General features: G+C 57.2%; 1 protein-coding gene across 1 annotated transcript; it reads left to right on the top strand.

Moving 5' to 3' along the window:
• The first annotated feature begins 7,556 nt into the window (after positions 1 to 7,556).
• On the top strand, positions 7,557 to 15,548 carry PPP1R1A (protein phosphatase 1 regulatory inhibitor subunit 1A). Its single transcript, XM_026501661.3, has 7 exons — positions 7,557 to 7,750; positions 11,701 to 11,761; positions 12,793 to 12,830; positions 13,178 to 13,241; positions 13,759 to 13,914; positions 14,790 to 14,896; positions 15,415 to 15,548. The coding sequence occupies exons 1-7, from the start codon at positions 7,667 to 7,669 to the stop codon at positions 15,418 to 15,420; spliced, it is 516 nt and encodes a 171-aa protein (XP_026357446.1). The 5' UTR covers positions 7,557 to 7,666; the 3' UTR covers positions 15,421 to 15,548.
• The last annotated feature ends 900 nt before the right edge of the window (positions 15,549 to 16,448 follow it).

Raw genomic sequence — 16,448 nt, 5'->3', positions numbered from 1 at the left:
CTGAGGAAGGGGGCTCAAGTTCCTGGAGTAAGGGAACACAGGTGAATGGGGCTGACAGCCAAGCTCTGCGGGGTCAGGAAAGGGCGTAAGAGAGAACAGTCAGCGAAGATCAGAGAGAAAGGGGCCAGGACGGTACCAGCTGATGGAGAAGGCTGAGCATTGCCGACGTGAAACTCACCCCTGGGGTCTGCTCCGCACCACCCCACCTCCTCCCAGCACACCCCACTCCGAAATGGCAAGGGGGGTTGCAGAGAAGGAGGGAGAACAGAGAGACAGGCAGAAGCCAGCCACTCGAGTTTTCCCCGGCTCCAAGTAAAGCAGGGCCCGACAGGCTGCCCAGGAGGGACTGTAAATAGTTTCGAGTTTTGAGTCGTGTACCAGCCTGGCTGTTCTCGTTTCTGATCGGTGCTCAATGCCTGCCTCTTACCTGAGAGCAAGCAAAATAGTTAAGAGTCTTTCCTGGGTTTTTACCCAAGAGCAAGGGGAAAAAATTTCCCCTGCCCAGCAGCCCAATAAAGTATAAAAGATCGTGTCATGAATCAAGCTTACCATGAAATCAAACTGCAACTTTATTTTTTTATCACATGACATCTTGTGTATAATACAGAATACACAATACATAATATGTATAACAGATATAACAGATAACACATAATACATGCGATACATAATATAATGTGGGTTACGCTCTCCCCTCCGACAGTACTAAACTATAGGGACCCAGGATTTTCCCTTCCAAGTCCCCTCCGTCTTCTTTTCTCTAATCTAGAACAGCCCTGCTCCCATCCCTTCACCTCTTTCCACCACTCGCCCCCCTTTCTAGGCCTCTTGAGACCCAGGCCAGCAGCTCCCAGAGTTCCTGAGCACTTGCTCTACTTGGGGACAGGGGGAGGCAGGTGCCGGCCCCAGCATGGGCACGGGGTAAGCACCGTCGCCCTGCCTGCCAGGCACTCTCACTGTCTGCAGTGGGGTGAAGAGCGTCTCCAAAAATTCATGTCCACCCAGAACCTCAGACGTGACTTTATTTGGAAACAGTCTCTTTGCAGATGTAATTAATTAAGGAGCTTGAGATGAAATTATCCTGGATTTAGGGTGGAGCCCCAATCCGAGGACTGAAGTTTCTGTAAGAAGAGGAAGGGACACAGAGAGGCGCAGCGGGAAGAAGGCCACGTGAAGAGAGCGGCAGACATCCGGGTGACACTGCCACAAACCAGGGAACACCTGGGGTCATCAAATGCGGAGAGAGGCAAGGAAGGATTCTTCCCTAGAGACTTCAGAGGGAGCCTGGCCCTGCTGACACCTTGATCTCCCACTTCTAGCCTCCAGAATGTGACAGAATAAGTTCCTGCTGCTTTAAGCCACCCAGTTAGTGGCACTTTGTCACGGCAGCCCTGGGACACTAACCCACCATCTCCCGCCCGTCCTTGCTCTAGCTGCAATCAACCGACCCCAGACAAGAGGAACGCCAAGGCTCGGGCTGGGGCCCAGTGCACTCGGCCAAGCCTGGGAGGAAGGGGGGAGGAGGGTTGGCTGTAACTTTCAAATGACCCCCTCCATCCACACTCCCCTGCTGAGCAGCCCCAAGAAAAAACCCAGGCACCTGTCCCTACCCCTACCCCCCAGCCGCCTACCCTCAACATGTCCAGAGCTCAGGGGGCCCTTCCCTCCTACTCCTGGTAACCTACCCTCATCCTGTCCTGTGGCTGGGGAATTTTCCATCACATCCCCAAGTCAAAGTCATTAGATTTAATCATTAACAGGGCTGGTGTTAATTAGCCAGGCACAGTGATCACCCATGCTGATGAGGACACAGCTGGCCATCAAGTAAAGCTGCTCGGACAAAGGTGGGGAGGAGCGGGATCTGGCTGAAAAGGGGCAAGGGATGTCCCACAGATAGCCACCCCCTGGTTCTGAAAGCTTCGACATCCCCATTTCTTCAGCCCTGCTTTTTCCAGAGTCAACGGAGAAAACATTTGCTAAGATGAACTCCTAGCTACTCTTGTCCATTTCTCAAGTGCCTGATGGGTGCCAGGCACCGACCTGGGCTCTTTATGGACATTACCTCATCCCAGCCCTCTCTGTAACAATAGGGATCCCTGTGATTTACAGGGGGGGAAACTGAGCCTCAGAGAGGTTATACAACTTGCCCAAGGTCACCGAGCTATCAAGTGGCAGAACTTGAACCCGGGCAGATTGCTGCAGAGGCTGGGTGTTTAGCCACCGTGCTGGAAGGATTTCGTGTGCGGGGTTGGGGGTTTCTGAGCAGTCAGAGGTCATGTTGACCTTCTTCCTTTCTTGGTGCATCTCACTCTTGTACTCCCCCTTTGTCACCGTCATCATTTATAACTCCTCGGTCAGCCCACCACCTCCCTGACGCCTGCTAGGATGTAAGATGCCCATGGACAGAGATTATCTGTTTTGTTCTCCACTGAATCCCCAGCACTTAGCATAATGCCTGGCACCCAGTAAATACTGGTTGGAAGAATGAATCCAACCTGTTCGAGCTGGGGGGGAAGGGGCTAGCTGAGGACTGGCTCTTCTGGACTGATGATGATCATAGGCTTAAAGTGCGTCTCAAGAGGTCATCTGGTCCATGCCCCTGTTTCAGGCTCAGCCATTGCCCTGCCAAAGCCACCAAATCTGGCTTCTTAGGAAAAGCATGGGCATGGGTTCTAGTCCTTGGAAGGGCTGCTTCCTCTCCCTTGGCCTCAGTGTCTCCTCTCTAGTTGGAGGGGGATGGACTGATCTTCAAGTTTCTTATCACCTCTACCAGCGTGCGGTTCAAGACGACACAGGCACTTTGGAAATGAGCAGCGTCATGTTTGAATCACCAGCGTTGGCCCCATTCCCGAGAGCGCCAGCTGCAGGGGGGTGTGTCCCCAAGCCTGGCCGAGCTGCAACCGTGGGCTTTTTCACAGGCAAACCAGGACACACACACGGTGAAGGAGGCGGGCCTTTCAGGTCATCCCCTGAGAGGCCACACAGCCACTCCAATGGTGCTCCTGGGGCCACAAGAAGCTCTAGAAACTTCTCTTGCAAGAGGTCTTCTAGACGGGCATCAGAGCTGCAGGGGACACACGGCCTCACTACACGGGGGCCACACCTCAGTTCCAGGTCAAGTTCTGCTCCCCAGCTGACTTCCCTCCTTCTTCACAAGGCATGACCCCTAAAGACCCTCAGTCCTTTCCAGAAGAGCAGAGACACCCCAAAGGACAAAGCTCCACTCCACAGTGAGGATTGTCAGGGCATATGCCACAAGCTCTGAGATGATTCCAAAAGGGTTTCCAGAAATGCTCGAGAAACTGCAGCAAATTGGTGTGAACATATGGCTTCCCAGGGGAACCACTTGGATGGGGTCGTTGCTCCTTTGGTGTATAAATGAGTCTCAAGCCTCACCTCGTCAGAGCTGAGTGTGTGCAGAAGTGTGCGTGCGTCGTGCGTCGGACAAGCAGGAGCTCACCCTGCCGCAACGGCCAGGTCGGGAGACGTGCAAGACAGAGGTACGGTCCCTGCCTCTGCTTCCAGCCCTGGGAGCACCCCTAACTCAGGATGACAACGTTTTAGAATGAGAAGAAACCCGGGCCATCGCCTGCTCCCCCTCATTTTACAGATGGGAAAAGAGAGACCCGTGCGCCTTCGGGGTAGGGCGGTAGTGACTGGCCCTCCACAGTGGCCCAGAGAGGTGGCCGCGGAGGGAAGAACTGACCTCTAACCTCGCAAATGCCAGCCCAAGCGGCCCATCCCAGGGTCAACCCGCTCCATGACCCCACCTGAGAAGTGAAATAACGCTCCTGATCCATGCGTCCCTCCTGGTCGGTTGTGAGGATTAGTGAATTAATGCGTGAGAGGGTTAGTGGGCTAAGGAGGACAGATAAAGAAAAGCAGGACGTGCTGAGAACGAAAAGAGCAGCCCCATTAACCCAAAGTCCAGCTCTGAGAGGGGGTGGGGGGGAGCTAAGGCTAAGTGACTGCGTCACCAAGTCACATCCCTGGAGCCTTAAATATTTCATGGAGCCAGAAGTGCCCGGCGCCGAACAGCTGCCGCTCCTCCAGCCCGGGCTGCGACTGCGGCAGGGACAGGGAGGCACACAGCCCCGCACCCCTCCGCACCCCTCCCACAGACACAGGCAGGCCGGGGAAGGGACTGGCAGGGCAGGCTCCACCTCGAACCAGGGGGCTCCAGGAGCAGGTGGCAGCTCTCCTCATCTCCCCAGCCCTGTGTGTGAGCAACCCATGCCTTCTTCCAGCCACAAGCTCAACACACCCTCCCAGCCACTCACCCAGCTCTGGGCATGAATACGGGTCCAAACACAAGACGCAGAAGCCCTGTTTGAGCCCACGCAGAGACCCCAGCCCCGGAGGCCACAGCCGGCCACACTCCACTGCCCACTACCCCCAGACGCTTTGCCCACTGTCCCCCAGCCTCCTCCTCTCGAAGCCAAGCCCCTACCCTGAGCTGTCTCCTCCCTCTCCCTGCTCTCTCCTCCTCTGCCTCCACCCCAGCACCGGCTGCTCCTGGGACCCTTCTTCCCACACAGCCCCCCATCAGCCACCTCTCCAAAGCCTGAGCAACCGGGGCCCCTCTCCTTACCTGCAGCTTTCAGGGCCAGGGGGTTCGGGGAATCTTGAGGAAGCAACATGAAGGGTGGGTGGAGGACTTGGGGAGGAGTCTCATGGCCAGACCAAAGTCTGAGGGGAAAAGGGGACTGTGAAAGAGGCCCAGGCAAACTGGATGAAGGGGTGGGATGAAGGTTCTCCTGATAAGAGCTTGGAGAGATGACTCCCTTCACGGCTGCCCTGCTAGGAGATGACAAGACCGTAACAACAGCAACTATGGATTAATGGAGGGTCTTCTATGTGCCAGGCACCTTACCTCATAGTGTAGGTAGGGTACCAACCCTACCAGGCAGGGACTCTTCTCCCATTTTACAAATGGGGAAATTGAGGCTCAGTGAGGATATTCTGAGGCCCCAGAAACCCAGGGGTGTGAGAATCCTGGCTTCAAGTTCCAGGGTCCTGGTGGAATGGGGTAAGGGGCGTGCAAGTCACCTGTTTAGAGGGTACTTTGGACCCTGCTCTGTGTGTGTGTGATCAGGAAGTGGGCGAGTGGGGAGGAAGCCAGAGCAAGTGCCCATGTGCTAATGGGCCCTGCGTTCCCACCCCATCTTTCTCCTCTGGCTTCAGTGTCTTCATACCCCCTCCCTCCACTGTCACTTCTTGGGGGGCAGGGGGCTGGGGAGCAGCTTCAGGGAAGGGGCTGGGAAATACAACTAGTTGTTTTCCTGGCTGGCCTTGCTACATCAAAGAGAGAGTAAAGGCAAAAGGATATCTCTGTGCACCCCCAGGTTCACGGCAGCAGCATTTACAACAGCCAACACACGGAAACAACTGAAGTGTCCCCTGAGGGATGAATGGATGAAGTTGTGATAGCTACAGCTATAGATATAGACGTGTATTGTATATATTACGGAATATTATTTGGCCATAAAAAATGAGGAAATCCTGCAACACAGATGGCCCTTGAAAGCGTGATGCTGAGTGAAGTCAGGCAACGACAGACCTGTAGGATCTCGCTTACATGTGGAATCTAAAACAAAAATCAGGCTCCTAGAAAAGGAGATCAGGTTTGCGGTTATCCGAGGCAGAGGAGAGGGGCAGGGGGAACTGGAGGAGGGTGGTCAAAAGGTACAAACTCCAGAGTTAAGATGAGTAAGGGCTGGGGGCGTGGTGTACAACATGACGACGACAGCTGACACCGCGTGTGACACCGCGTGTGACACCGCGTGTGACACCAAGGACAGCTGTTAACAGAGTAACTCCTGAGTTCTCATCACAAAGAATCCCCCCCCCTTTTTTTCCTTCTTTCTTTCTTTTTCTTTTTTATTGTATCTTACGAGAAGATGAACATTAACTGAACCTACTGTGGTAACCATGTCACAATATATGTGAGTCCAACCGTGGTGCTGAATGCCTTAAATTTATACACTGATGAGTGTCGATTGTTTTTCAATAAAACTGGAGGAAAAAAGCTTTTAAAAAGAATGCAAAGGGACCCTATGAGTGCAGACTGAGTGGAGGGGATCATTCCTAGAGTCCAAGTGACAGCAAAATGGGGTCAATTAACAAGCTAATGGAGGTCTGACTGCCCCACTGGGTCCCTATAACCGCAGGCTTGCCCCGAGAAAACTGAGCTGGGCCTGACCAGTGTAAAGAGATACGGCTAGGGGGGAGGACAGGGGAGGTTATTTTGGGAGGTAAAAGGGGAAGGGGCTGTGAAATCCAGGTCAGGAAAGGGCTGCCCAGGAGAGGAGGCAACTAAGAGTTGAGGCTGAGCCCTTAGAAGACAGGGTGATCATAGGGACCCTAGAGAACCGGGCATTAATCTGTACGGAACTTGCCAGTTGCCGGGCTTAAGGCTAAAGAAACAGATCTCTGGCCCTGGCCCTGGCCCTGCCCCAGCCCCTCCCCCAGAACTCCCTGTCCCTTTTCCTCCCTACCTCCAGTCCTTCTCCTCCCCCAGTGATGCATCCAGCCCTGCCCCGCCCCAGGGCCACAGCACCTCTTGTCCCTCCATCCAATGGCCCCCAGGCCCTGGCATGGTGCCCACCAGCTCCTAAGAATATCCTATCTGCCTCACTCACTGATATTGATGGACATCCGGTCCTACACCAACGTGGTAAGTTCTTCACGGAGTCTAACCTCCATCCCCTCAGCTACAGCAGATCATTTTCATTATCCTGCCAGTAGTGGAATTGGAAACCAACCCCATTTGTAAACAAGCCACCCCACCGGGAGTTTCCCCGTCCATCCCGCAGCATTCTCCCCCTGCAGGCCTTTCACCTGCTTTCCCAGCCCTGTAGTTTAGCAAGCAGAAAGAGAAATCTATTTCACAAGCACTGTCGGCTCCCCACCCCCAACACTCCGTCTGCCGAGTCCCAGATGGTGCTCTCTCCCGGAGCCCTCCACCCACTCCCATCGGCGCTTCAAGAGAGAGGCTCTGGCCTCTGGAGACCCTCTAAGGTCTTCAATTCCCCCTCGCTGTCGGCTGAGCGAACTGCCGGCGCCCGGACCGCACCCTCCCCTCCAAGTTTTCACCTTCGCTCTAGTGTTTTCTTCCCCAGGGAAAGTCCCTCTCCGTGTCTAGCCTTCATCCCTCCTGCTGCATGCCTAAGTCCCCTTTCCTTCTTTGCTCTACGAGACAACCCGTTTTAAGATCATAAATGAAATCTCCTTCTCGCGTTTGCCGCCTCCTCCTGGCAGCGCCCCTCCACCGTCCGGCTCCGAAAACGCGCCCCAGCCTGGAGAAGTTCTCCGGCCCGCTCCCCACCCCCACTCCCTGCCCGGAACTCTGAGGACACCTGCGTGCCCGCCGGGACCGCCGCCCACGACCGGGACCGGGCGGAGACCCCCGCAGCCCGCGGCGCAGCCACGACGGGGTTAAGGTTGCGGGCGGCGGGAGGGGGAGGGGGCCGGGAGGGGCGGCCGCGGAGCCAATCGGCGACCGCAGAGCCCCCGGGCCGCGGGCGGGGAGCGCCGCGCCGGGAGCCGAGCGCGCCGGGCTGGGGCCGGGCCCGAGCGGAGCGGAGAGGGAGCGCGCCCGGCCCAGCCCCGAGTCCGCCGCCCGCCCTCCCGCCGCGGCGCGGGCCCAGCGGCCGCCGCCCCAGCCATGGAGCAGGACGGCAGCCCGCGGAAGATCCAGTTCACCGTCCCGCTGCTGGAGCCGCACCTTGACCCCGAGGCGGCCGAGCAGGTGCGGGGGGGCGGGGGCCGGGGACTCGCCCAGCCACGGACGAGGGGCCCTGGGCTGTGGCAGCCGAGAAACCCGCTTCGTCCGCCCTTAGCAGGGCGCCCCAGGGAGGGCGACCGCGCTCCGTTTGGGGGTCTTCTCTCCCCTCCCCCACCCTGGAGCCACATCTGCCCGTCTGTGCTAGGGCGAGCGCCTCCCTCGAAGCCTGTCCGCGCAGAGGGTCGCTCTCTGCCTCCCCAGCCCTGGGGGAGGGGGCCTGCCTGAGGACACGACCCCTCCCCGCCCCCGCCCGTCTTGCATCCCCCACCCAGACAACCCCCGCCAGAGTTTCTGAGCTCGGTGGGGGCGCCGAAGGGCACCGGCAGCCTTGCGGGAGGGGTTGGGGGGGGGAGGTAGGTAACGGAGGGAGCCTGGTGCTGTCGAAAGGAGTTGGAAGAAGAGAAATAGCCCTCCGGGTCCTCCCCTCACTGAAGGCTACCTTGCCTGACTCCGGAGAGTGAGAGCAAGAAGGAGCTGAGGAAAACTGAAAGGGCTGGGGCTCTGGGGAGAGGGATGGTGGGGTGCACTGGCTGAGGCTCCCTCTAATGCAAGTCTGGACACGTGGGTCCCTATTCCCAACTCATGCCCTTTGGAGCGAGCGGGGAGTGGGGGTGGCATGGAGAGAAAGGCACCGGGAAGCCAGAGGCAGGGGCTTTCTGGGGGCCAGGTGCAAGGGACCCCATGTGCAAGGGAGCAGCGCTGTGCCGGCCTTGGCTCAAGGGGTGGGAGTCCAAGGCCCTGGCCCAGCCCAGGGCCTGGTCTATTTTTAGCTCCGAGCCGCCTGGCAGAGGCCGGCAGTGGATGAGAGTGTGAGCAAGTGTGTGTCTCAGGGAGAGTGAGCATGTGTGTGGAGAGGTGACCACCCGTGGTCACTACTACCGCCCATTTGCCAAATATTTGCTCGTTTGCTCATTGCTCCATCTCTTTTTGTGTTCTCTGTCCATTTCCCTGGACATCCCCATTCCTAAGGACTATCCATTGGCCACAAGGTCAGTTCTGCAGTTCCCCCAACCGGCTCCCAGGGCTCTGGCTGGGCCTCCCCACCTGAAAAAACTCTGTGACCTCTTGGCAGGGGCTGGAGAGAGTGTCCTCTGTCTTCCTCCAGCTGTTTGGTGGAATAAGGTCGGGTGTGAAGGGAAGGGTGGGTACACGCACTCCCCCTGTAATTTCAGCTTCCCGAAGTGTGAGTAGGGGTGAGGAATGTGCACCTCCCTCCTGTCCCTGGCCTGAGGGGAGCCGCCTCTTCAGACCTCGAAGGGGTGACAGTAGGATGGACTGTGGGGAGACCTCAGGCCTGGTGAGGAGGAGGGTGGAGAGTCGGGAGCAAGACTGTTAGGCCTGGAGGCAGGGGCCTGCCTAAGATAACCTCAGACCCCGAACAAAGGGCCCATGAGTGTGCGCTGGAGGGGATTAGGGGTGAGGTGCCAAGAAAGACTGCCTTTCACCAGCATAGACAGGTCTCACTGCCAGACACCTGCATCTGTTTGGTGTTCGAGAAAGCAGGTGTCCCTGTGTGTTGTGGGGGGAGGGTAGGCCAGCTGGTTCAGGGGTCTGGAGACAGAGGAGGCAGAGAAGACAGTGGTAAGGAGCCAGAGGGAAAAAAGAGCTGGGACTTCTGCCTGCTTTTCTCTAATATTCCAAAACTGGTGTGTCCACTAGACCTGAAATTCTACCTGCGGTCTCACCTCGGCCCCTCTTGCTGTGTTGCCCAAGTGTGTTACCCAATCGAAAAGCTCCAGGCGTGGCAGGAGCTCCTAATCCAGCATGACATGGGAGAGCAAAAGGGGTTAGGAGCTATGAGTTACGGAGCACAGGGCGGCAGGGGATGGAGGGGTGCCCAGCTACCAGGTCTTTGGCGTGACTGTTTTGGCAGTAAATCAGAGGCAAAGGCAACCAGGTGTCCTTAAGCACTGGGATCAGAGATAGGTGCGAGAGAAAGCAGAGAGACCGTCTATTCATTTCCTAGCAGTTCGGGTGCCTGGGAGAGGCTTCAGGAAGGCTGGCTTGACTCCCTTCTGCTATAGGATATCGAAATTCTCAAAGACTCTGAGTGCCTAGAAATCTTGTCCAAGGCAAGGAAATGGGCTAAGGAAGGGATCTGTCCCACATCACAGAGCCCTGCTGCCCTCTCAAGGTCCTTTCCGTGGTACTTGTGGTCCCTTCTCAGGCTCCCAACTTCCACTAACACCCCCACCCTCTCCCTGTCCCTCTGACTCCTCCACACCCGGCATCCCCCCTCCACCCACAGCAGGAAAGAAATAAAGAGGAGGCCTCCCCTAGGGAAGCGATGGCCCTCACCCCACGTACGTGAAGCACACATGCCCATCTGCTGGCGCCCAGCTCTTCTGCGTCAGGAATGCATCAGGACCCACAGCTAATGTTTGTGCAGTGCCTATGTGCATGCGTGCACACGCACGCACACATACGCACACGCACGCACACATACGCGCACACGCACACATACGCGCACACGCACACATACGCACACTCACGCACACGCGCACACGCACACATACGCGCACACGCGCAAACGCACACATACGCACACGCGCGCACACATACGCGCACACGCGCACACGCACACATACGCGCACTCACGCACACGCACACATACGCGCACACGCGCAAACGCACACATACGCACACGCGCGCACACGCACACATACGCACGCACACGCGCACATGCACGCACACGCACACATACGCACGCACACACACACACAGGACTGGTACTGCCAGGGACCTTGAAATGTCACCCCAAACAGAGGTCGCTGGAATCTCCAGAGAAAACAATGACCTACCCCAACAGACCCCCATTGTACGCATCCCATTTCTTTGGGGAGAATCCCCCTCTCAGACTAACACTGCACTCTCGCTATGGCTGATACCCACTTTCTGGGCACAGAGAAGGACGGGTGTCTAACCCCACCCCCAAAGGGAGTGATAATCATTAATGGCCACAGAAAGATAGGAATTTGATCCTTCAATGTCCTCACCCTACTGCTGTCAGCCCTGGATAATTTTAGCCCCTTTCCTAGTCCCTTTCGCCTTCCCTCCTCTCTTCTGCCCTGGAGGGAGCTGCAGGGACTCCAGCCCCACGGGTCCCCTCACTTCCAAGCCTCTAAACCCTCCTGAGAAAGGGGAAAAAAACACTTGTCCCAGGAGTCCTTGGACTGACTGCAACAACAATGAACTTCATTGGCAGCCTCGCAAAAGAGCAGCGGCCGCCCGCAGTCAGTCCGCTTTTATATGTTAATTTCTTAGCATGGGACCCTGGAGCCCAGGGTAAGGTGTTTCAGGTAACTTCAGGCCCTGACTAGACGCCTGCGTAGGGCTCCTGCTGGTATTTCATTTACCATGACCAGGATTTCCCCAGACCGCATTTCCTGACAAATTAGAAAGGCAGTGTGTCCGAAGATAGGGAGGACTTTGGGGACCAAGCCAGGGCGCGCGCCAGGGGAACGCACCTTCAGCCCTCCCTTCCCTGTGCCGTCCACCCAGGCTGGGCGGGGACGGAGGGGTGCTCTCCACTGATGCCAGCACGCAAAAGGTTAATGTCTGTTTGGGAGTGAGGGGTGGGCTGGAACACGGAGGGAAAAGCCTTGGCCCTCTCGGGTTATTTCTGACCATTGATCAGGACGGACGGAAGGACAGCAAGTCAGAGATCGATGCATGGGAGCAGATTCGGCTGCTGAGATGGAGCGCTAGGGAGATGCAGAAGCAGAAAGGGGGGTGGGGGGTCTTTTGGGTCCCCAAGGGAGGGGGATGGGCCCGAGAGCGTCCATCTTGGGATGGTAGGTTCAGTGTAATGGGGCATTTTTTGAGCTCTATTAAGTGGGGAGCCTGGCTTATGTTGCTGAGTGGTACTGGGTGGGGCTTTGATGCTTCCACGTGCACTTGACCTCTTCCCTCAGATTCGGAGGCGCCGCCCCACCCCTGCCACCCTCGTGCTGACCAGTGACCAGTCCTCCCCAGGTAACCCCAGGGATGGGTCGCTGAAGGGCATGGGGGCTGCTGAGGACAGCCAGGCCCAGAGAGAGAAGGCGGGCGCCAGCTAGGAGGAGGGCAGCTCGGAGGCGGCAGAGAGCTGGCTTCTCAGCCCCCACTTCAGGGGCGTGGGGAAAGTGGGGGCTGCATTAGCAGAAGGGTTTCCTTCGCTTTGGCAAGATAGAGCAGCGCTGGGGAAGGGGAGCGGAAGCACCTGGCTCCTAAGCCCCCCAGGAATTGGGGTGGTCAACTGAGTGCTGGTTGCTGCGGCAACAGCCTTCCAGGTTTCTCCAGCAACTGAGATGCTGCGGCCCCCACCCCCAGAGGCAGTGACAGCTGTGAGGGGGAGGGACCGCCTCCATCAGCCATCTTCCCAACCCCCAGAGGGGAAAGGGAAGGTTAGACACAGCTCAGGGAGCAGCTGGCATTCCGGTCACCCGTGTGCCCAGCGAGGTCTGGGGAGAGAACCAGGTCTCCGAGAATGTCAGGGGAGCTTGCCAGGGCGGTGGCAGAGAGGTGGTCATGCTCATAAGGGAGCCTGGAGCTCAGGATGCCCAAGTCTCCAGCCTGCGCCCAACTACCAAAAAGGATTGTGCCTCCCTGTGCCGGGTACACTTGCTCTTCTTTATCTGGGGTCCCCTCCCATGCAGGGTTCAGTTCTGGACCTGGGGCGGGGGCAGGGATTGGGAGGAGAAAGACCTATGGATACTTCAGAGGGAGGAAAAGAGCAAAAGGACCACAGATCCTACTTCAGGACCCTCCAGGTCTGAGGCAAGTATGTAGACACCCATTGGCCACAGAGTCAAGGACAGGACTCCGTGCAGGGAAGAAAGCAGGGCAGGAGGGAGCCAAAGGGAGCAGGCCTGGGGCAGCCATCAGGGCCAACTTCCTAGGAGCAGATGTGAGGGACAGATCAGGAAGGAGGTGATTGCCGAGGCTCCTCCCCTTGGGAAGTTGGCTCTGTGGGGACCCCTGGGTTTTCAGTCCTTTTCACTTTCTCCTTTCCCTGTTCCCCTCAGAGATAGATGAAGACCGGATCCCCAACCCACTTCTCAAGGTGAGCTGGTCCCTCTTGCTCAGCCCAGCCCAGAGAACCCAGAGACTCCTCAGGGGATTATTCCTCAGACCCCCGTCCAATCTGAAGGGCCCTCTAACTCCCTCCTCTGCATCCCCCCAAATGCGCATGAGCGGACAGACACATACACACGCACCGTATCCCCCACACCCAGTTTCCTTGCTCACTGTGGGTGGGGGGGGGCGGGGAGCGGCTGGCAAGCAGGAAATCTCTCCCCCCACTTTCTGAAGCCCACAGCAGACCCCCAGTCTCCAATCCAAAAGCATGGTAAGGCACAGAAGGTGGGGGAGAAGGGCAGGCCCCCCACCTGCGCTCTGTGTCCTTCACAGTCCACTTTGGCCATGTCTCCACGGCAACGGAAGAAGGTGACGAGGACCACACCCACAATGAAAGGTTAGGAAGACCCCGCCCTTCCCACCCCTTTCTTCCCCTCTGCGCCTGAGGCTGGATGTAGGCCTAGTGACCCCTTTGGAGGGAAGCCTTGGGAAGTCCTTGCCTTTGTTACAGTGGCGTTGTTGCTAGACAGTCTGGGCTGGGTTCCAGCTCTGCCTCGACAAGCTGGGAGGCCTGGGAGAACCTTCTTCACCTACTGAGCCCTGAGTACCGCCTCACTATGGCAGCTAACTAGGATACGGAGTGAGCACCACAGAGAAGGTATCCGGTAGTTCTTGAATCTCAACGGAGTCTTTTCTCTTGCCCCCACGGGAGAGTTAGGAAGATCTTTGGTTCCCGAAGGCCCCTCCCCTCCCCTGCTTTTGAAGGAAATAGGTGTTACTGTGTAGCTTTAGGCCCTCCCCGTTGCCCAGCAAACGTCTCCGCCCACCCCGTTCAGATCTCGGAGGATGGAAAAGTCACTGTCCCCAGAGGGGACTCTGAGCGAGCCTGCCCCTCCCTTTCTCTGTGCCCCCAGAGCTCCAGATGATGGTTGAACACCACCTGGGCCAACAGCAGCCGGGAGAGGAACCTGAGGGAGCCGCCGAGAGCGCAGGGGCCCAGGAGCCGCGCCCACCTGGGATCCGGGGCGCAGAAGCGGAGTCACGGCCGGGCACGTCTGGGAAAGCACAAAGTACGTTCGGGCTGGGGAGGGACTGGCCCAGGAGGCCGGCCGGCCTTACCCATCATGGGGAGGGGTCTCGTCAGAGCCGGAAACTGCCCTAAGAACACGGGCGTATTTGTACGCACTGCACGTATTTGCGTCTGTTCACCTGCCTTACGGAATGACGCCCGCGTCCCAGCTGGGGCTGCAGCTCGCGCTGGACTGGACGGTGGGGCCGGCTGCCATGGAGCCGCGCTCACAGGCTAGAATCGCAGCTCTGTCACTTTACCAGCCCGGAGGCCTCCATGGCCTTACTTCACCTCGGTCTGTAAAGTGATGATGACGATGCCTCTGGCCTTGGGTCGTTTGTGAAAATGAGATGGGACCGGTTCTTAGCCCAGCAGCTGACACATAAAAAGGACGCAGTACATGGAAGGGCTGTTAAGGCCCTTGCCCCGCGTGGATTCCAGAATCCAGCGTCCTGACAGTTACATGAAGGTGACGTGGTCTCCACACTGTATGTTACGTTACGCCCCAGCAGAGCACCCTGTAAGCCAACACAGTAATGCTTCTGCGGTGAACTGAATGGTCCCACTAAATGGGATAAATAAAAACTATAAATAGTCCCAGACGAGGTCAGATTTAGCCAAATTGTACCCAAACTTTTTTTAACTTGCCTTTGAAAGTTTTTTTTTTAATTTCTGATTGCAAATAAAAAAAAAAAAAGACCCTGTAGTCATAGTTATGATTAGAGAAAACACCACTGGTATTGTCCAGTTGCCCCCAGCCTGGTCTCGGGCTCCTCTCCAGGGTCACTGGAGTATAAGATGGAGTAAGGGAGCGGCTCTCTCTGCCAGCCTCATGAATACTGCCTTTCCCTCCCACCACCCATTTTCCCTCCTTAGAGCCTGCAGAACCCATCCCTAAAGCTCAGGAGAGGGGCAGTGAGAAACCCAGCACAAAGGAACCCACAACCCATATACCACCATTGGATTCCCAGGGAGCCAACTCGGTAAGAGTCCAGGGCTGGGCACCCGGTCTGCAGGAGAGCAGGCTGTGTAGATAAGGGAATCAGGGAAATGGAGGAACAAAGGACCAGCCTCAGTCACTGAGAAGCTATTGTCTCAGGCAAGAAGATTTGGGGGTATTATGTATCCCCGAACAAAGAGAAATGGGATTAAGCTGCAGGACGGAGGATTGAGGTGAGGCTCAGTACCAGGGTTTCTGGCTCCTGGAACAGGCGATGGAAGTCCACCATCGGCTTTCTGAGAAAAGGAATTTGGAACCCAAAAGGAGAGCCTCATGTCCAGGCTTTTGAGCAGTAGTCCGGCCTGGAGCAGAAGCATTGATGAGATAGCCTTGTGGGCTTTGACTTTACAGTCCCCTTCCCCTGCGTGGGCTGGACAAGTGGGGGGACTGGTGTCGGACATCAGAGGTTAGACGCTTGATGATGGCAGAGCAGCAAGGGTGGGGACAGTAGGCCCTCTGGCCTCTCACGTGCCCTCTCTTTCTGCCCCTCCCCCACAACAGGTCTGAGAGTGAAGGAGGTCTCCTGGAATCGAGACTGCAGCTGGGAATGCATGGACACTGGATCTGTTTCTTATTCTCTTCACTTTGGGGAAAAATCTCTTGTTTTTAAAAAGTGATAAATTTGGTGTTAGGTCCTTGGCATTTTCCTTCTTTCCCGGCTTGGAGAATCCTTTCTGCCTCCCTTCTTGTCCTGCCCTCTCTACAGCCTCCTCTCCTTCTGCCCAGTTGCTCTGGAAAGGAGGCCATAGGGAAGCTGGGCAGGAGCCTTGAAGAAGGGGGTGAGGGAGAGAGTTCTCCCCCAGCCCTGCCCCTACTGCTGTGGCAAGAGAGATGGGGGTCACACAGGTGTAAGGACTAACTTCCAGGGCACCAAGAAGGAAGGAAAGGCCTGGGTTCTCTTCTCTGAGGAAAAAGATACAAGCACCTGGCAGGGCTGCCCTGCAGCTGTGGAACTTGGAGTTGGAAGGCGCTCCAGCTGTGCCTGTGCTGCGGCTGCCGTCTGCTGGACAGAAGGGGGGACTGCACCTGGCCCTTGGCCCACGGGAAAGAGGGTTGTGTGGATGCCTCCCTGCCCGCCCTCCAGGCCTCAGTGATTCCCAGGCTTCAGGATGTGGTCCCTCCTCCAGCTATGAGGAGACCACCACCCCTGTTCCAACCCGGTAGCTGAGATGGGTTGAGAACACAGTGGCTATTAACAAAGAGGCCCTGGCTGGGAGCCGGAAGATCAGCTCTCTCCCTGATCCGAGACCCGGAGGGGCCAGGGCAAAAGACGAAAACCCAGAACAGGTGAAGAAACTTCCGCAGCGGCGAGCCAGGCCTCTCCTGCCGCCACTTTTGATTTTTCCAGGTGGTGGGGAGGGGAGGAGGGAATGTGAGAGTCGCCCTTCCCTACTGAGGAAGCACGCTGGTAGAGAGGAGGTGCCTCAGGAGCCCCACCCCCGCCATCCCTACTGCGTGCCCTCAGGCGCCACCTCCCCTCCCCAGGCCCCAGCCTCCCCACCCACAGACATAATAGGGAGAACACCACACCAGGA

Source organism: Ursus arctos, unplaced genomic scaffold (assembly GCF_023065955.2).
Source record: "Ursus arctos isolate Adak ecotype North America unplaced genomic scaffold, UrsArc2.0 scaffold_26, whole genome shotgun sequence".
Classification (NCBI taxonomy): domain Eukaryota; kingdom Metazoa; phylum Chordata; class Mammalia; order Carnivora; family Ursidae; genus Ursus; species Ursus arctos.
The sequence above is the reverse complement of the archived record's forward strand: the minus strand, read 5'-3'. Positions and strand labels throughout refer to the sequence as shown.

Bases quoted from the DNA above. Each gene is read 5' to 3' on its own strand.
- PPP1R1A (XM_026501661.3), top strand. From the start codon at position 7,667: ATGGAGCAGGACGGCAGCCCGCGGAAGATCCAGTTCACCGTCCCGCTG. The intron at 11,762-12,792 runs GTAACCCCAGGG...TGTTCCCCTCAG, and splicing joins CAGTGACCAGTCCTCCCCAG to AGATAGATGAAGACCGGATC. The intron at 13,242-13,758 runs GTTAGGAAGACC...CTGTGCCCCCAG, and splicing joins GACCACACCCACAATGAAAG to AGCTCCAGATGATGGTTGAA.